At 37.1% G+C, this 21,283-nt stretch overlaps 1 protein-coding gene across 16 annotated transcripts in view; it reads left to right on the top strand.

Annotated features, from left to right (window-relative positions):
- ERC2 (ELKS/RAB6-interacting/CAST family member 2) overlaps positions 1-21,283 on the top strand; it is a 926,312-nt gene that overhangs the window by 321,547 nt on the left and 583,482 nt on the right. For all 16 annotated transcript variants that reach the window (XR_008420534.1, XR_008420536.1, XR_008420537.1 and 13 more), the window contains one exon: positions 5,219-5,386. Coding sequence is in view for 12 of the 16 variants with exons in the window: in XM_053898033.1 (XP_053754008.1) it covers positions 5,219-5,386 (168 nt within the window). In the remaining 4 variants the exon portion in view is untranslated. The remainder of the gene's footprint in view (positions 1-5,218; positions 5,387-21,283) is intronic.

The raw sequence follows: 21,283 nt of genomic DNA, 5'->3' as shown, positions 1-21,283 counted from the left end.
TAGCAGTTCCACACCTATATATATGTACACAAGAGAAATAAAAACATATGTCCACACAGACTTGCATATGAATGTTCTTAGAAGCATTATCCATAGTAGCCAGAACATGGAAACAATGTGAGTGTCCCTCAACTGGTGAATGGATAGACAAAATGTGGCATATTCATTCAGTGTAGTATTATTCAACAATAAAAAAGAATGAAGTACAGGTACATACTACAATATGAATGAACCTTGAAATGTCATGCTATGTGAGAGAAGACAGTCACAAAGTACATATATTACAAGATTCCATTTATGTAAAATTCCCAGGATAGGCTAATTCATAGAAACAGAAAGTATATTACTAGTTGCTTAGGGCTGGGGGTAGAGAGTGGGGAATATGGAGAGTGACTTCTAATTGTTACGAGGTTTCTTTTTTGGAATGAAGAAAATGCACTAAAGTTTCATTATGATGATGATTGCACAATTCTGTGAATATACTAAATACCATCAACTCTGTGACTTAAGTGGTTGAATTGTATGGCATATAAATTATATTTCAATAAAGCTATTTTAAAAAGCAGCTAATGGAGAAAAGTCCCATTACCTGTAAAGGATTGAATTTGGAGTGATAGCTTGACTTCTTAAAAGCTTCTGTTAGCCAGAAGATGGCTGAGAGAAAAAAATATCACTTAACCTAGAAAATTACTTTTAATGCTCAGCAACAATATTAAAAAAAGAATGATGTGGTATTTTTAGACAAAAAAATGGAGTTTGCCACCAAAAAATCCCACTAAAATAAATTTAAATGATTTGTTTCAGGTATAAGGAGATTTCTAACAGAACATCTGATATGAAGGAATAATATTGAACAAACATAGTGACAAATGTGGTAAATCTAAATAAACATGGACTATAAAGAAAGTAATGATGACGGGCGTCTGGGTGGCTCAGTCGGTTATGCATCCGACTTTGGCTCAGGTCATGATCTTGTGGTTTGTGGGCTCTAGCCCGTGTCAGGCTCTGTGCTGATAGCTCAGAGCCTGAAGCCTGCTTTAGATTCGGTGTCTCCCTCTCTCTCTGCCCCTCCCCTGCTTGCATGCTGCTTCTCTCTCTCAAAAATAAATAAACATAAAAATTTTTTTAAAAAAAAGTAATGATGAGTTAAAAACAAAACAGGAAAGAACTAAAATACATGACAGCAATAACGTGTATGTCAAGGGGATGGTGGCTGAACTGAAAGTGTCTCAAGATCCTTATATTTTTCTGAAAGAAAGTAAGCATAGATTGACTTTAGACTTAGGTAAGTTAAAAATGTAAGCAAGCTATAATTTCTAGGGTAATAACCTAAAGGTTAGAAATAAGTGAAATAAAATAAATATAAATAAAGGTATAAGTCTTAAATGAGTAGAGGCAAAAAAAATAGGATAAAAAAATCTTTCAAAAGGCAAGAACGAAAAGAAGAGAAATAGAAATGACAATATGTTTAGAAAGCACAAGGTAGATGGTTGAAATAAATCACATGTGTCTGTAATGGTAATAAATGCTCCATTTAATTTTATCAGAGAGGATAAAAGAATATGGATATATGCTATTTGCAAGAGACATCTACAACATAAAGTTAATGATACATTGAAAATGAAAAAAGACACATTAGCCAAATATTAACTGTGACAAAGGTGTTACAGACTTTAAGGCAAAGAAACTATTTTTGAGCCAATGATTATAGACTTGCACTCAACAATTTTTGGATACATATTGTTTTCTAGCACACAGTGCACAAAATACATTTATGATAAATGACCGCATACTCTGTCATAAAGCAAGATACACTAATTTCAAACGATTAGTGTATTAGAGACCTTGTTCTCTATTCACAAAGCAAAGCAAGCAAGAAAAAACACAAAGATAACTAGGAAACATCCATGTATTTGTTGAGTAAGAAGCATAATTATTTGTGAGTTGAAGAATAATATATATGGAGATCAGAAAATATTTAGGACTGAGCAACAATATCAATATTATGTATCAAACTTGGGGTGCCTGAGTGGCTCAGTCGGTTGAGCGTCCGACTTCGGCTTGGGTCATGATCTCACAGTCTGTGAGTTCGAGCCCTGCATCGGGCTCTGTGCTGACAGCTCAGAGCCCGGGGCCTGTTTCAGATTCTGTGTCTCCCTCTCTCTCTGACCCTCCCCCATTCATGCTCTGTCTCTCTCTGTCTCAAAAATAAATAAACATTAAAAAAAAATTTAAAAAATATTATGTATCAAACTAGTGGGATCAAGCTAAAATGATACTGACAGGGAAATTTACAGTCTTAAGACGTATTTGGAAAGAAAAAAAGGTGAAAGTTAGATAAGTATCTAACTTAGAAAATTATGAAAAGAAAATAGAATAAATCCAAAAAAGTAGTAGGGAAGAAATAATTAAAAAATAAAAGAAGAAATTAATGAAATAGAAAATAAGAATGTTAGGGGCGCCTGGGTGGCTCAGTCAGTTAAGCGTCCGACTTCGGCTCAGGTCATGATCTTGCAGTCCGTGAGTTCACGCCCCGCATTGGACTCTGTGCTGACAGCTCAGAGCCTGGAGCCTGTTTCAGATTCTGTGTCTCCCTCCCTCACCCTCCGCTGTTCATGCTCTGTCTGTCTCAAAAATAAAATAAAATGTTAAAAAAAATTTATAAAAAAGAAAATAAGAATGTTAGACGACCAACACAGCCAAAATTGACTCTTTGAAGAGATTATTTAACATGACATGCCTCTGCTGAGACTCATCAAGAAAAAGAGAGTAAAACTAAAGAGTATTAGGATGACGAAGACAGTCATAGATGCCATAGATATCAAAAGATATCTTATGATATCAAAAGATATTTTATGAAAATTTCCTGCTAGGTAAAGGTGAGTATTTAGATAAAATGAAAAATTCTTAGGAGAAAAAAGTTATCAGAATTGATTCAAATAATTAGAAACATGAATATTCCTTTAACCACTAATGATGGATGAAGTAAGTAATGGTCTTTGGAGAAAGAAAATGCCAGCTTTAGCTGATTTTACTGTTGATTTCTAATAACACTAATGGGAAGATTTTAATTTTACACAAACCATTTCAGAACACATTAAAAAAAGGAGCACTCTAAATTGGTACTAAAACCTGACAAGGACAGCACAAAATGGGAAAATTACAAACCAGTCTTATCCATAAACATAGATGAAAGATCCTGACAAAATAGCAAGCTGAATCCAGTAACATATAAAAAATACAGTACATTATGACTAAGTGGAGTTATTCATAGTTGTGCAAAGAGAGCTGAGTATTTTAAAAATCCATTAGTGTAATTCATTACAATAACATATTAAAGGTGAAAAGTGTGATAAATCATGAGATACAGAATAAAATGTTTATTAATATTAAACATTCCTTAATGATTAAAAAAAAACAACTCTTGGCAAAGTTGTAATAAAAGGGAACTTTCTGAAACTTAAGAGCGCCTATAAAAAGCTAAAACAAACATCAAACTTAATGATGAAACATTGAAATTCTTCCCTTTAAGACCAAGAACAAGATGAAGGAGCCACAATTTCTACCAGGCCTCTCTGTCTTTCTGCCTGGCCTGTCCATGTGTCTGGTATGGGCTTCTTCACAGCTTGGTGGTCAGGGGGCAGTTAGACTTCTAACATGGTGGCCAGCTTCTAGCTGCCCGTCCTCCTATAGACAAGGGCCAGAACAGGCATGCTGACACTTTGGCTGCATCTAGCTGTTGAAGTAAGCCACAGTTTAGCCCAGGTTCAAGAGTAGGGTAAACAGACTCTACCTCTAGTTGTGAGGAGCAGCGTGTGTGGACAAGTGACAAGTCATCTTTGGAGATCATTTACCACAACTCTGTCAGGCTGGCACAAATGTAAATGTCTGGTGACATAAGACATCGGCGAAGATGTGGCATGACTGGCACACTTACACACTGCTTGGGACCCTGAAAGTGAATATAACAGCTTTGGTAAACATTTTGGTGTTCCCCAGTGAAGTTAAGGATGTGCACACTATGTAGTCCAGCAATTTAACTCCTAGATTATTTTTGCTACATATACCAGGTAATATATATAAGAATGTTCAGAATAGCACTTTTTGTTTTAACAAAAAAACCTGGAAACAAACCAAAATGTCTATTAATAGCAGAATGGGCAAATGAATTGTGGTGAAGTCTTACAGTGGAATTCAGTGAAAATGAACAAATTTCATGTACAATAACATGATTTAATCTTCAGGACGTAAGATTGAGTAGAAAAAAGCAAAGTACTAAAAAGAAATACACAGAACAAATAAAGTTGAAATGCAAAAAAATATATGGTAAAAAGATAAGCAAGAAAATGACAAACACAAAATTGAGGGTGATAATTATTTCTGAAGGAGATAGAAATGGGTTGGGACACAGGTAATTCTAATGATCTTTTTGCTGAATTGAATGATGGATGTTTCTTGTATTATTTTTCCTTATACTTTACATCATTTTGTGTTATTTTGTATCTTGTCAGTATTTAATATAAACAAAAAAATCTTTAATGCTTACTTTTTTGGAGGGGGGTAAGAATTCTTTTTTGTCAAATGATGCCCTTGAATGATCATTTCCACTGTGGAATGGCAGAGAAGGACCAGGGTATGTCTTGGGTTAATTACCTTCATTAGCAATCTGTTGACCCTTCTGAGGATAATGGTGAATAGTATATGTGATTTCATGGGTAAGTCTGTTCAGGAAGCCGCCATTCCACTGTGAAGCTTTGTTCTGAGTGGGGTTGATGGTAGAAGACAGTCTGCTGACCTTACCTTTCTATTTTCTGTACTCTCCGCCATCTTTACAGAGCCTCTCCAGACTTGTAAGAACTTCCAAAGCCATCTTTTTGGTTTTTTTTTTAATGTTTATTTATTTTTGAGAAAGCTCATGCCGGGGAGGGGCAGACAGAAGGGGACAGAGGATCCCAAGTGGGCTCTGCTCTGACAGCAGTGAGCCTGATGTGGGGCTCAAACTCATGAACCGTGAGATCATGACCTGAGCTAAAGGTGGATGCTAAACCGACTGAACCACCAAGATGCCCCCCAAGGCCATTTTTAAGCAAACTCATGGCTTGCCTTGTTGGAGTAATGATCGCTGACTATTGAAAATTAAGAGACGTCGGTAGTTCTCAAATGTAAAGAATAGGAACTGTGGCTTCTAATTTCTTGCAATTTTGTTGCTGTTTCACAGATTGATCAGCTGAAGCAGGAGCTTTCAAAGAAGGAGTCAGAACTTCTTGCCTTACAAACAAAGCTTGAAACTCTTAGCAATCAAAATTCAGATTGCAAGCAACACATTGAAGTGCTTAAAGAGTCGCTTACTGCCAAAGAACAGAGGGCTGCCATCCTTCAGACTGAGGTAAGGCACTGTTTCACGATGCCAGGCACCAGACGTTGAGTTGATAGAAAACGTCCTACCTGGACAGCTTTCTTTAGAAGATCCAAACCTTTGAGGCCAGATTTGTTTTGGATGTCAGATATTCCGGGGATTTTAGAAAGGTAAGACCCATTGCATGTATCCTAGATTGCATAAAACTCCCAGTGGGGATATAGTAACACCTTGTAAACAAACACATGACTATATCTGCAGAGAAAAAATTCCGCATACTAAAGTAAGGTAAATTAAGACTGTGTAAGTAGCATACTATCAGTTCATGTCTGATTGTGCCACCAAAAGAGTTTGCTTCACTCTGGAATTTTTTTTTTTTTTCATTTTTTTCAGAGTTTTTTGGATTTGGGAACCACAAATAAATCATTGGATCTAGAATGGTTTTATCGAAAATCATAAAAAAGTCAGAATGTCATCTGCCTTACTTACTGTGTGTCTGTATAGGTTCCCTGTCCTGGCACCCATGATTCCAGGGGTTTCTTACTTCCTAAAGGGTATCTTTACTTTTCAAGATTCTTTTACTCATTGAAGAAAGTCGATTTTTGTATGAGTTTCTTGAAAGAAATGTTGGTTTAAGCTTTGTGCAGTGGCAGTATCTAAGCCAATGAGGTTTTTCCGAGGTGCACTTATTGCTAATTGGAAAGAAGTGCTGGTTTGTTATTTCTTATTCAAACTTAGAAGAAAGCCTAATATAAGTTACTGTCCTATTTCCTTGCTTCTCCTCATTGGATTATATCTTTGGGCCTGCTAAGATAGGCAAAACACAAGCTAGTTACTATGTAAATAAAACAGTTGCCAGAAAATAAATTATTGCATGTGGGCAATAGCAAAGAATGCGATGAATCTCCCTGATGTTTTCTGTTGAGGCAGTATGGTAAGTGGATTACTGTAGGAGAAGGCAATCTAATTGAGTTACATGTTCTCTCTTGAACTCTTTAAGCTGTGTTTTTGTACGTATATGCTTTTGGGTCTGTGGGGAGGTTTAGATTTTCCTTAGAAATAATATGGCCATGGAGTAGGCCTGTGCCCTCAGTCAGGGTGCAGCAGAATGTCCAGAGGTGAAAGGAAACAACTTCCAGATTGGATAGGCCTTGGCATGGACCTGACTCAGCCCCTATGCACTTGACATTGGCTAATAGGCAGTTATTTGATTGCTGCAAACCAAAATGATCATTTTGGCCTCAGTGATGTAGATATCTCACATTTAAGAAAATCATTTTCAGTTTTATATAGTTTTATTGTGAATTTGAAAGCACGGATACTTAATTTTGCAAGGCAAACATTTGAACTATGCCATAAATTGGAAGACAGCTTGTATCTCGTTTGAGGAGGCTGCAGTGAATAGTATCTAGAACTGTGCTAATACTGTAGCCACTAGTCACATGTGGCCATTCAAATTTGAGATTCAGTAAGATTTAAAATGTAGTTTCTTAGCACATTAGCTAGCCATAGCACACTAGCCATACTTCAAGTATTTAATAGTCACATGTGACTACTGACTAGTGAATGAGAAAGCACAGCTATAGAACATTTCTGCTATCTAGCACTTGTCTAAATAGGGGTTAAAAACTATGGCTTGTGCGACAAATCTTGCCTTATACCTGTCTTTGTAAATAAAGTTTTATTAGAACATAGCTGCACCCTGTCATCTACGTGTTGTCTTTAGCTGCTTTTGTGCATTAACAGAATGATTTAATAGCGACAGAGACCATCTGGCCCTTAAAACTGAAAATATTTACTCTCTGGCCCTGTACAGGAGAAGTTTCCCAAGCCCTGGCATTGTGATTTTGTAGGAAGAGGGTTGAGTGGGAGTTGGAATGCCTGGCTGGTCCTCTCTCTAGCAGTTGTACTCTGAACAGGGCCAGATTGTTTGCTGACCCCTGTTGTAGAACGGGGGTCCAGTTTTGTTTTCACAGTGGTTATTCACAACACACAGTTGTGTTGGGTTGGGGAAATACCAGCATTACTAATAAAGTTAGTGTAAAATTCTGTTGCTGTGTATTAGGTAGAAGGAAATTTGAGAAGCAAGGCAGTCTGCTGTGGTATTACTCAAACAGGGAGTCAGGCTTCTTGATGGTTCCTTTTCAGCAGGAAAGAAAGAAAAGTCAGCTCAGAAAGGCTCACTACCTCCCTCTCACTACCTTGCACAGATGAGTGCCATATCCTCTGGCCTCTTTCCCTTTTCTTATACTCTCCTCAGTATTTTACTGCTCTCAAATTAATGTAGTCCAAATTAGACCTATACATTTTTCATGAAAAAGACAGTGGTGACATTAGGATAGCTTCTGTCCCATGCTCAATAATTAAAATGACCCAATAAAGAGATGGTGCTTTGAAGTAGAAAAAATTATTCTCAATGTGCAAAGAAGATTTTCTGGTTTCCTGCTTTGAAGTTGGGTGTGTGAGATTAATGATTTTATCAGCTGAAACATCCAAGGAAATTTCTTTTGCCTTTTTTCTTCCTTTAAAATCTTTGTAAATGGAAATGGAGAAAGTTACCTAATGATGTCCATCTCTAAGGGGAAGCAATTTAGGTTGAAATTACCTCTAATTGTTGGATCATAAGCAAAGGATTTTTGCCAACAGGGTAAAGTACATTAAAGTGATTTTCCTGCTTCTTGGAGAAACAGACAGAAATAAGTCTCCCTACCTAACTGGTGGTGAGTTAGTGGGCAAGTACTCAGTGAATGAAATATGTTCTGTTTCATTACACCCTACAATGAAAGACCTGAGTTTACACTCATATGAAAGATATGGTGCTTATTCTTGGAGGAGGTTATATGTGATTGTTCCTTCCAATTAGATTCCTGGGTCATTCCTAAAAGCTCTTGCCAAAACAGAAGAGGGCTGTCTCTAGAATGGGAAGAGCCTTGCTGGTTTATCTGGAAAATCTGTGCCATCAACTAGCCAGTTGGCTACTCTTAGAATATGATATAAAGGACAGATGCCCCTGGCTTAAAGGTTCATCTCTGCAAGGAGGGGCTTTTGCTACCAGGGGATTTGCGTTTAGGAGGTAGTAGAATGAAGGGTGGGAGGCAAGTTGTCTGGGTTTGTGGCTATGTGGCTTGGCTCCTGGGATGGTTTGTTTTAACTTGTATAAATGCCCAGACACTCTTTGACATGTGTGCAATAAATCAATGGAATAATAATTACACGCACACAGATATATACCACATAGCTTGTAATATAACATTTTACCTTTTTAAACCAGCTTCAAAGGACCCCAAAGCCAAGTTTCTTGTTTTGCTACTTCCCTTGATGTTTTCTATGTACCAACTTACCTCCATCTGCCAACATACTAATTCCATGGCAGTAGAGATAATAGTGAATTGGCTTTCTTAACACCTTATTTTTCTGTATTTCAATGATACTTACCAACATATTCATAAGTTAAGGAGAAGAAAGTCCTAGCTATTATTCTATGATCTGAAGTAAAGTGTGTGAAGAACAGAGCATTTAGAAGCAGGAGATGTGTGGACATGCCTTCGCACCCCGCCCCCCCCATTTAATAACTTGTCTGAGCCTCTATGCCTTGATTTATGAAATGGCAGTCACTGTGCCAGCATGATGCATTTATGTGAAAAGTGCTTTGACTGTAGTAAAGGGTTCTAGCTATAAATTGTGTTGATTACCATCATTGCTGTTATTATTATTACTATTGTAAGTCAGGGATGTTTGGGGAATACCCTACCTCACTTCTTTTTTTTTTTTTTTTTTTTAATGTTTATTTATTTTTGAGAGAAGGACAGAGACAGAGTATGAGTGGGGAAGGGGCCTAGAGAGAAGGGGACACAGAATCTGAAGCAGGCTCTAGGCTCTGAGCCATCAGCACAGAGCCCAATGCGGGGCTCGAACCCATGAACCAGGAGATCATGACCTGAACTGAAGTTGGACGCTTAACCAACTGAGCCACCCAGCTGCCTCCCATCTCACTTCGTTAATCATGCGTTCTCTGTGTTCTGCCTCAGTGGGTCTCTTTTGAATTTGTGGTTGCATTTACCAAGCCACAACTTTTATATTTTAATTGGGTCACTTTTTTATGTCTTAGAGTGATACAGAGAAATGAAGGTACTATGAAAGTGCCATCTATTTTGTTCTATCCCCAAATTAAGAGACTTCCTTCTGTTTTCCGGCAGGTAACACTTTTCCCCAGCCCGGCATGATTTCCAAACTGCCAGGCCTGGCAACTCTTTTGCATGTTTTCTGGAAGATGTGTTATATGACAGTGGCATATAATGCTTGCTTTTGTACTCATTTCTGTTCCAAATAGGTCAGGGAAGAGTTCTACTTGTTTAAAAGTAGACACTTCAGAACCTATTAACAGGTATGTAGGGATTTTGTGTTCACAAAGGCAAGGGAAGGGGCAATATATCCAGATTAGGTTAGTGGCAGCTCCATAGAAGAGTCCATAACATTTTTGTGTTTGTTTTTTTAAATGTAATCAGTATAGAAGAGAACTTCATGCAATCTATAGGCTCTCTCATCAGAAAAATTTACCTTGGCACATATACGTTTATATTCACATGCAATCATGTATATAATTTTAGGCAGTTTACAGATGCCCTGAAGCATTTCCAAGAATTTCACATTAAAGATCTCTCCCTGTCCTATAGATTCTGTGCATTTTTTCATTCAACACATAAGTTTTGAATGACTGGATATGGTTCTTGCTTTTATCCAGCCAACACTTTGTTTGGTATATGGATATATGATAGAGAACTGATTTATACTACCATAAACACTCAGTGATTTCATTGTCACTGGTTGATGATAATTCCACACAAAATCTTAATTGGACTTCATCTTCCTTCTACTGTTTAAAAGCAGATAAATAAAGGAAGGAAAGAAGACAAACAAATGTTCAGTATCTTTGAAGATTAAAGTATGTAAGCTGTATGAAAGGTCCATTTATATCTCATATAATTGAAGGCTAATGTTGCTAAGGTGATTATTGGACAATGTTAAGGTTTTATGCTTTGATTAAAGCTGGTCCTCTATGAGTCCACACTCAAGCAAATTGACTTTCCTTGAGAAAGGGAATGGTATTTATGGGGTTACAAACACTGCTGGGTTGATTATTTCATGAGTTACTGCATCTACTTAGAAGTGCTTCAGTCTGCTGTACTTCAGACAGATGCTTCCCTCGACTTGACTAAGTGAAGCATCATTTGATAATATTTTATAGAGCATCCATCATGTGCAAGGTGTTGGACAAAGTGGGACCCATAATCTCATGACCTTTGGTGTTGGACTTCTTTAATTTCATTGCCCAAATGGCTGTTGAGTGTCTTGTGGCTACTAGATTGAGTTTTAGGAACTATAGCTAAATGTTCCCCATGTGATACTTTATTTATTTTTATTTTTTTAAAGTTTGTTTATTTACTTTGAGAGAGGGAGAGAGAGAGAGGGAACATGGGAAAGGGGCAGAGAGAGGGAAAAAGAATCCTAAGTAGGCTCAGCACAGTCAGTGTGGAGCCCGATGCAGGGCTTGAATTTAAGAATCCCTAGATCATGACCCGAGCTGAAATTAAGAGTCAGATGCTCAACCAACTGAGCCACCCAGATGTTCCTCCCATGTGGTACTTATTTTAAACTTGACTTACAACTTGTGAGGTTGGTATTATTGACCTCATTTTTAAGATGAGGAAATAGAGCTTCAGAGAGGATGTGTAACTTGCTTAACGTCACACAATAGTGAGAGACAGGGTCTTGGACTGCAAACCCTGAGCTCTTATACAGAAATTTAGTGCTTTCTAGAAGGGCCCCTGTGGATTGAGTGCTTTTTTTTATGTCAAAGAGCTGACCTACAGTGTCTCATTTAATCTTCATGGCAAAGTTCATGTAAGTTTTCGAATCATGTCTTAACAGGTGAGTTCACTCCTGTTCAGTGCTTACTAGGTAGAACCCTGTATTGGCTATGAAGCGTTAAGAATGAATAACTCTGTGACTTAAATCCTCATAGTATCACTATGGCTATAATAACAGTTACATTATGGCCATAATAATGAAGGATATTTCCCAGTATGTGGAGAGGGGACCATTTTCATGAAGTCTGGAATCCTAGTATACTAAGAATTTATTGTATAGTATTTACGTTTTATATCTTTAAAGATGTTTATGATTATGTGTATATACATATACTTATGCATGCATACTTTGTTAAAAAAAATAAAAGAATGGACAATGGTATCTTCCTGTGTTTTCTCCTTGTGTTGGAGACTCAGGTGATCTTTAAATTGTCTATGATACACATGTTGTACATTTGCAAGGTAAAAAATTAAATGCATTTTAACAGAAGTGGAGCTGATCATTTCTTCAGGGAGATCATTTCCTCAGCAAGGTGCTACTGGCAGAGCAGGAAGTGTTTTCTGAACCTGTGGTGGCATTTTTTCAGCCAAAGATGTTTCAGTTTGATAACACAGCCAGAAAGCAGACTTGGGCTGTCAGTTTTCAAGGTGGATCATAAAAATCAAGCTTTTAACAATGAATATGTTGCTCATACATGGAGAAAAGAACATAACAAGCATGACTCCTTGTTTCTTGGTTTTCTGCATTGAGGTGGGCCCTCTGCCCCACTTCATGATGAGTCTCAGACTCTTGTGTATACAGGTTAACTGTGATTAGGAGTTGGGAATGCTTTGTGGTCTCCAGGGACTGTGAGATAAATGCATTCAAACAGGGCTTTGCAAATGATTCCAGTTACTTGAGGAACTGATCCTTCTGAATTCACACATTTTAAGCAAAAGAGTTTTTTTTAAGTGGGTGGAAATAATATTTGCCACAATATATAAGGTGGAATTTATAAGCAGTGCTCCTTTACTTTTAACCAGTAATTTCAACTTTCCTTCTGCCCTCCTGCCATGGTTGACTGGCAAGCAGTGAAGTCCTTTTCAATCACTTCAGTCCAAGCTTCAAAGGATATTTGAAATGACTTTTTTGAGGTAGACTTTTGTTTAATGAACATCATCGTCATGGCATTTAAAAGTGAAGTGTTTTTTTAAGAAGTTAGTAGCATATGACAAAACCAACTTTTAAGACAGTCAAATTACCCCAGTGCTGTGTGAGGGTGCATTGTCTCACTTTCAAGACTTGCAAGGAATGTCTTTAAAATTAATAAATTAAGGGATTTGGTGAAAAAAATATACAAAATAAAATCCTGGTATCACTTGTATTTTTCCATTCTAATCCTGTTGTTGGCTCCACATTTTAAAATGTTTTAATTTGACTGGGAAAGGCATCATTTGAAATTTTTATTGATAACACTCCTAACTGCAAGAAAAAGACATAAACTTGCAAAGCGGTAACTATCATGGTGGCCACAATTGGGAGGTCTGCAAAATGGTTTATTACCGGTAGAAAAAAAGCTGTTGGGAACCACAGTCATTATAGGGGTCACCACCTCTGCTACGTGCATTTTATTTTCTTCCTTTTCGTTTTGAGGGTATTTATGATGGTAGTGCCAAACTACACACTTTCTCCCCTAATGTCTGTAGGCTTTGTTTTGATTCTCTCTTTATTAATGATGTGAAAACTTTGGGGTTATATAAAAATGAGCCAGGGTCAGTCTTTGTGGGCCCCAGAATGCTGAAAATGTCCCTGTATCTAGTGAAGACATTGTTTAATGGGGCCACATTGTGCTTCCTAAGATTTTTTGCTATTTGGCAGATTTTAGATATCCAGGTGAAATGTGCAAGGTAGTCCCATACTCTTGCTTTCTTAGGGTGAGACATGAGAGACTTGTGGTGGAGGAATTAAAATATGTTAAGATTGTTGGCTGCAGTTCCACGCCAATTTCTGCCCTATTAAAGGATGATGCAGGTAGCTATAGACATGATTTCATTCCATAGGTCAAGAGTCTATTGCTTCTGTTGTTGTTACTGTTGTTCAGGCTTTCAGAGAATGCCTTATTTAACACCTTGTTAGTATAAAATTGCTTTTGACTTCATAAATACAGGTGTTCGGTTTGAGTCTTAATGAACTGTGAAATAGGTAGATGTCTAAAAGGAAATTCTATAAATTGTGAACATGGCTCTGTCAGCACACTAAATGGATTAGGAAAATTCACTGTCTGCCCTGTAACTGAACACCAATGAGATGCGTGGGCTTGAATCAGTCCTGAAAAGCCAATAAAATGGAGGGAAAATGTAGAGCCTAGAAGATGTTGATTGTGTGGGTTCCCCCTACCACAAATGAATGTCGGTGCAGGAGGCTCTGAAATCAGAATGGCTGTTCAGAGGACGGCCAAGAAGGAATACATATGAGCAGACAACACAGAATTTATAGAGTAAAACCACAAACACCTTATTTTCCATTGTACTAAAATAATGATATTTTACAGTACTCATTTTGTGTGTAATTCTGCTTTCAATTTTATATTGTTACTGCAGCTCAAATCTCATTATAAGTGTTCCAACAAAAATTCCTTTTTAATCAAAAACTTTCCATTCCTTACTTTGTCAACTTATTGTGAGCAACTTATTTTTCTGGTGAAACAAAAGAATTTGGCTCTTGTTTTTGAGTTCATCGGGATGTTATTTCTGTGTGGCTAAACATGTAATTAAGATAACAGAATCATTTTAATTTCTACATTAGATTCCTTCCTAATCTGTGTCCGTTGTTTCAGAATGTTGAGAGATGGAGTCAGAGCCCTTTATATTCTTTGAAACAAAAGAAATAGATTGTTAATACTTTTGTTTGGTTACACTTTTGTTTGAAAAGTCATTGTCTATACTATATTAAGCTGCAACTGGAAGTGACAATATCCAATTAACCAATCTTCTGTGGGAAAATACATGTCCTCTGGTAAGTGTTACTTAATGGTAAATGGTTTTGCAGCAAAAAAGAATGTATTTCTGTCATGTCTGTGGGAAGCTGACTTGCTGCTTTAAAAAGGAGATGACAGAATTTAGGAGGAGGGAAATTCAACAAAACTCTCACTGACCTCCAAGCTCACATTCTTTCTCTCCCTCTCTGTCTCTCTCTCTCACTCTTTTTTGGTATGAATTTTATGGAAAACAGAATTTATTAAGTACTTCCATTCATTTTTTTCCTTTTGGGGGCACCATTTAGAAATAACCAGTTTACATTATGATTATGTTCTCCTGACACCGGACCCGCGTTTGTAGCACTTATCCATTCCTCTGGAAAAAGGCTAACATTTGTGGTGGTTGGGTTTCTTTATGTGTATATTTACATATCAAACCAAAATGTAAAGAGTGAAGTTAAATTGCAGGGCTTCTGCAAGAATATTTTACTCATTTTCATATGAACTTTATTCCTTTTTAAAATTAAATACAGATATTTATTCCACACAGACATATACTTTCCCCCTTCTGTTTTATTAAAAAGGAGAGAGGGAGAAAATACATGTGGTAAAAAGTTGTATAGATGAGAATCACTTTAACCCTAGAAGTTTGTTTTTATTGCAAGCATTTCTGTCCTTAAATGTATGAAATTTATTTTCTTGCAATTATTTTTTATTTTATTTTCAAATGTAGTAGTGATTTCTTAAATCCTTATGATTATAACAGAATGATGTTTGGTATCTAAAATACTACTTGGCAATTGTTAATTTGAAACTGGACGGATCATAAGTTCTGCCATTAAGATCTAGCCAAAGATGAAGGAAAAGAGAAGATGTAACTCCTCATTTACTGAATGTGACTCCTTTGCCTAGTGCCAGTAAAGCTGGGTGTCAGCTCTCTCCCTAGTGATGACCATCTTTGACAGCTCTTCTGAGGGCAGTACAGGGAGAAGGGAAAGGCATGGCTTGGAAAACTGCTTGGAACTGCCAGAAATCTAGAGCTTAGGGTTTGTCAACTCTTCAACCTCCCTTCCATCCAAAATCAAAGTGTACGTTTGTGGAAAAATATACATGAATTTTAAAGAGTTAATTTGGGGAAATGTAATCATTTGCACCTTGCTATGAATGCATGTGTTTTGTGTGTGTGTGTGTGTGTGTGTGTGTGTGTGTGTGTGTGTGTGTGTGTGAGAAAGAGAAAGGGACAGAGCACTAAGATATGAGAATTAGGTGTACAGCATCATTTTGGTAACCTTCTTTGTTGGATCTTTAGTAGGTTATTTATAAAGTTACTCTTGTGTGTTAGGCATGATGCGATGTGCCAGGAATACAGAAGTAAATAGTGTTGCCAATATTATTACCTATAATATGATTATTGAAAACAAATTAAGATTATTTGTAGTTCTTTTTGTCTTTGAGCATTCACTAGGGTTGGTTCATGAAAAATTCAATCTAGAGAATTGTTGGTTGCTTGACAGAGCAATCCCATAAAAACCTTGGGCATACAACAGGGCCTCTGAGTAAGTCTATGAAAGTACCTAACCAAAAGGAGAAATTGTTTTAATGCTTAGAGCTTTTTTCATTTTCATTTACAAATCCTTAAGTTTTCAAGGGTCATATTCTCAGATAAAATCTCTTCATATGGGTTGTGTAGGACACAAAAGTTATTCCTCAGGAACATTGTGGCTTAGCTGGGGTTTTCATTACTGTGCTGCACTTAAGTATTTATCCCTTTATTAACCTAATATTTATATAGAAGGACAAGTTCATCGCAGTATAAACTTCTTGAAGGAAAGGACCTTTTGCTTTTTTTTTCCCCACTGGGGTGTATGAGCTCTGAGAGCAGTGCCTTACTCCAAAAGTGTTTTTTGGATCTATTGTTATTCTCCTGTATCACTGGAGTTGTAGTGAGAGAATTAGATGAGATGTAGCATCATGGTAGCGATGAAAGTATCCAGTCACAGGCAATGCTTTGATATTAGTAGTAGGAGAAAACACAGATTGATTGCTCTCTATAACTTAGGTATGGGTAAAACCTTCCTAACTATGAATCAAGATCTGGTAACCATAATGTATAAGATTGATACATTTGATGACATGAAGGAAAGAATTTTTGCATGGCAAAAAGTATCCCAGGCAGGGTAAAAGACAGATAACAACTTGGGCCACATACTTGCAAGCTATACAAATAAAGGGTTCAGATCCCTAATAATATAAGGTTTTTAAAAACAGAGAACTGAAAAACCAACAACCCTAGAGAATAATGGGCCTGATATATACATAGTACATGGGAAAATGAATGTAAAGTGCCTAATGTATGATCCTCAACCTGACACAGGATAAGAGAGATGCATATTAACTCTACATTGAAAAATAATTGGCAAAAATCCCAAAGACTTGAAATGTACTCTATTTGTTGGTAAGGCTGTGGGAGTAACTAGCTCTCTAGTAACATTGCTGATGGAATGCAAAATGGCATATCCCCTTTCAGAGGGGAATTTGGCAACATCTAACAAATTACACATGCTTACCTTTGACTGCAATCCCAATTCTTCCTACAATCCCTAGATCCCAAAAATACACTAGCAGAAATATAAAATATCAGAAACTGTTCATTGCAACACTATCTGTAATAGCAAAAGTCTGGAAGCCACCAAGATCTCTACCAGGAAGGGATTGATTGAATAAATCATTGTGATCCACAAAATGGATTACTTGTAGCTGTGTAAATGATGAGGAATATCCCTATATACTGATAATCGAGTGACCTCTAGAATATATTGTTAAATGGAAAAAAGGAAGGTGGTACAAAAGTGTATAAGGTATGTTATTGTTGACCTAAGAGATTAAGGGGATGCAAATATATATTTATTTTGCAACCTCTGATGATTTAATTAATGGATCTGAGGATTGAGTTTTAATGCATGTCACATCAAATAGTACATGCCTCCTGATCCAAGTACACTCTACTGCAATTAGCGGTCTTGTCAGAAAAATCAAGCCTGAATTTTACTGGCAATAGGACAGAAAGAAACTTGGCAAACAGCTCCAAGGGATGCAGGAGCAAGTTCCCCATCATGCAAAACCCTTGTAGGATAGATGACTCTGTTTTTGTTCTTATTTTAAAACAACAACAAAAGTTTTCAACGAAAAAGAGAAAGAGGTAGAGAGGGAAACTGTAGATCAAAAAAACTTAAGAGACATATCAGCCAGTCATAATGTATGAACCTTGTTCGAATCTTGATTCAAATAAACAAAATGGTAAAACTGTGAGCCACTGGGGAAATTTGAAGTTTGAACTGATGATAGTAAAGAATCCCTGGTAAATTCTTCTAAGGTGTGATGATGGAATTATTAAAATTTAATATAGGGTTCTTGTCTTTAAAAAAAATCCATACTAAAACATTTACAGATGAAATGATATAATATCTGGAATTCAATTTTAAATAATTAGGGGATGAGAAGGGGCTGTATTTGGGTTCATAGGAGAAACAGGAGTAGCCATGAGTGGGTACTTTGTTAAAGTGAGGATTGGGTACATTGAGGTTCATTGTGTTGTTTTCTGTATTTTTGTATATGTTTGAAATTTATGTAAGAAAACATTGAAAACAAAGTAAAAATAAATGAGCAGTGACCTGCGTAGGCTCTTTGAATTTCATTCTCAGTGACATGGATATGCCACAAGATGTCTCCCACCTACTTATCCTGGGAAATTATGTCCTTATTTATACAGATCCTTTTTCTGCTACAAGTATTCTAAACTTGATGGTGACCCTGAAGATGATTTCAGACCTTTTACTGAATCAACTAAAGTACACTTTTTAGAAGGAAAAAGTCTTATTTTAACTTTTTCTACCTTTTCTAAGTCTTTGTTTTTATGAGGAGGAAATTTAGATGTAAGAGAGAGACCTAGAAGAAAGCATTGGGAAATCTGATAGGGAAACTGAATCAGTTGAGCTTTTTATGTTGAAGCTTTGGAAATCTTTTTTCAATCTAGCCAGTTGCTGTAAGACTTTGCAGCTGGCTGATGTCAGGGACCTGCTAATGACTCACTCCATTTAGGCGGGGTCTATCCTCGAGAACTTCCCTAGAAATGGTTTGGCTTGCCAGGCACAGTCCAGGGCCACATGGTTTTTGCTTGACATCATTTCTTTCACCCACATTGGTGGCTATCAGTGATCAGAGGATCTAATTTCTATTTCACACTCAGCCTAGAAGTTTAGAAGACTTTATTTTGCCTGCTTGGATTCTTCTATTCATTTGATAATCTGGGTGTTTTCTTATTAGTAAAACATAAGTCTAGCTCAAGGAATTCTCAATATTTATCTTATATATTTTAGAGAAGGAAAGTATATAAAAAATGAAATACAGGTCGTAAAACCTTATTAATTGTATCCTGTCTTTGTGCCAATTTTGAAGCTTCAAGTACTACAAAAGGAGAAGCACATTTACTATGGAGTGAATTGTTAGAGGGCAGGGGTGTGTGTTTTGTAAATTGACTTTATCTAAATCCCACTCTAGAAGAACTAAACCAGCTTTCTCTAGTCTTTCTCTAGAAAGTGAGTTTCAAAGTGATACCATATGTTGGGTGCAATACAATAGAGCTAAGATCGTTATCAAGATATCTTAATATATTGTAGAGTAGATTTGAGAACATAAAAAGGAAAAGAATGCTCATTAATTTATGTAATATTTGAGAGAGAATTAAGACATAGGCACTTTGAAAGTATTTCTTTTGTTCAGTTATAGAACTTGTATAGATTAAGTTCTGGCAGGCTCATTTCCTTTTTTTTTTTTTTTTTCTTTGTATTTGGACAAATTTCACATCTTCATTTCTCCACATATCTTTAGGTCCTGGCAGATATCTATTTATGCTCGTAATCCCCAGATGACGTTTCCTTGATTGTTTTCTCTGCTCCCTCTCAGCACAGTGCTTGCCATTGAGTCTCCAGAATTGCTCTCTCACTTGACAGTGAGTTTCTTGAGGATGGAGTCATCCTGACATATTTTTTCCTGCTTCTGCAAAATCCAGTTTTGTTCAATTCCCTCTCTTAGCTACTGGCAGTATGGGTTTTATCAAAGAATCTTGGCAAGGTTTGGGAGTGTTTCTGAGCACAGGAAGATATTGTATTGAGTGACTCTTGTGGGAAGGTGAATGTAGCTTTGCATGTATTTTCATTTTTGTAGTACTTGGTTATAATGCCAGTCTTTTAGAAATTTTTACACAAAGTCTTATGCTGGGCATTGCATTATCTATAAGCTGAAAATTTTAATTCGAGTTAGCAACATTTCTAAAGCATATAGTTCTTATTTTTATTGGCCACCTAATGCTTTATACTGATGATAAACATAATTAAAGTGCTTTTCCCTTAGGTGCTTGCAATGGAAAAAATCAGTAGAATGAGGTTACTAATGGCATTAATGCAATTTGACACATTTTGCTAACAAGAAGTCTTATATATTACTAACTGAAACACTAGAAGTATATCATATTTATTAAACATTTACCAGGTGGCAAGCCCATTTGTGATGTCAGATCATCCTCATATCAGTCTTATGAGGTTGTTACTACCTGGTACTTTTGATAGCCTTTTTTATTTTATAAAACTTTTATGTATACAAAGTGGTCATACTTAGAATGGATTTTAAGAATTATCTGTAATACATATTGACTGAGAAACCTCAGGGTAGGTTAGATGACATTCCCTTGTCCCTACTGTCTCCCTATTTGGAGACTCAGAACCAAAGATAACATTATGAGAATATGTTCAATAATAAAGGCAGAAACAGAGAACTATGAAACACCAGGGATTAACGTGCCTGTGGGGGGAGGGAGTTAAGACAGGTTGGGAGTGGACTTTCAGGTGGACCCTGATGGAGGAACAGTGTTAACTGTGATGGAAAGGGGGGAGGGGTGCTATTTGAAGCAGAAGAAATAGTATAGAGGGTAAAAGTGTGGCCTATACAAGGAACAGTGAGTAATTCTTTGTGCCTGGTGTGCCCTGCTTCCCGTGTGTGTGTGTGTGTGTGTGTGTGTGTGTGTGTGTGTGTGTGTGTGTGTGTAGAGGTGAAAAATAGGGATGGGATGGGTAAATGAGCTATAGGTATAGCATAAGGGTTGATTTAATTAGTTCTGGGGTCAGAAAGAAGACTGCTTTAGGGTCCTATGTCTGTGTCTTCCTAGCTCTGTACCACCTGACAATTTGCTCAATTATTCATTCCTTTATTCATTCAACACGTATTCGTTGATGTCTTCTATAAAGTTGACATTACCCTAAGTACTAGGGATAGAGCAGTGAGCCTAACAGGCAAAAATCCCTGCTTGCATGGAGCTTATAGTCAAGTGTAAATTTGGGGGATGGTGGCGGAGAAAAGAAACATATATGAAAAGGACCATTTAACAGTAAGTATGCTAGATGAGAAAGTGGCCCCAGGTAGAGGGAGGCACAAGTGCCCAGGCCCTCAGGAAGGAGTGAGCTTTGTGTACACAGAACAAAGAGAAACCAGTGAGGCCCAAGTAGGGTGCTTGAGGGTAGAGTAGGAGAAAGTAAACTTGGAGAGATGGCAGAGGCCAGGCCAAGGAGAGTCTTGTTGGCCACAGCAAGGAAATAAGATTGGGTTCACAGTGCAATGGGAAGCCACTGGCAGGATTTAAGCAAGGTGGTAGGTGGTCTGATTTTCATTCATAAAAGACCATTCTGGCTGCTGTGTGAGAATGGCCTAAGAGGCCACAGGCAGGCATCCTGGTAAGGAATGATGGTGGCCTGGATCCAGTGATGGTGTGGAGGTGGAGAAAAGAGGATGATTTTGCTGATCATTTTGGAAAGATAGTTGTCAGGATGTGGAGGAATTGGATATAGAGGCAGAAGTAAAGCAAGAGAGGAATTAAGGACAGATTCTAAGGTTTTAGATTGGACTAATTAGATGGGTAAGTCACTTGTCTCCTTGAATTCCAGAGATCTGTTCCAAAGATTAAATGGGATTGGAGAGGTATATGGAATGATAGATGAGTTCATTAAATATGCTTTGTGCTATCTTGGGGTGTTTGAACTCAAGGTATAAAGACA

This window comes from Panthera pardus, unplaced genomic scaffold (genome assembly GCF_024362965.1).
Source record: "Panthera pardus isolate Hobbes unplaced genomic scaffold, ASM2436296v1 HiC_scaffold_8, whole genome shotgun sequence".
NCBI lineage: Eukaryota > Metazoa > Chordata > Mammalia > Carnivora > Felidae > Panthera > Panthera pardus.
The sequence above is the reverse complement of the archived record's forward strand: the minus strand, read 5'-3'. Positions and strand labels throughout refer to the sequence as shown.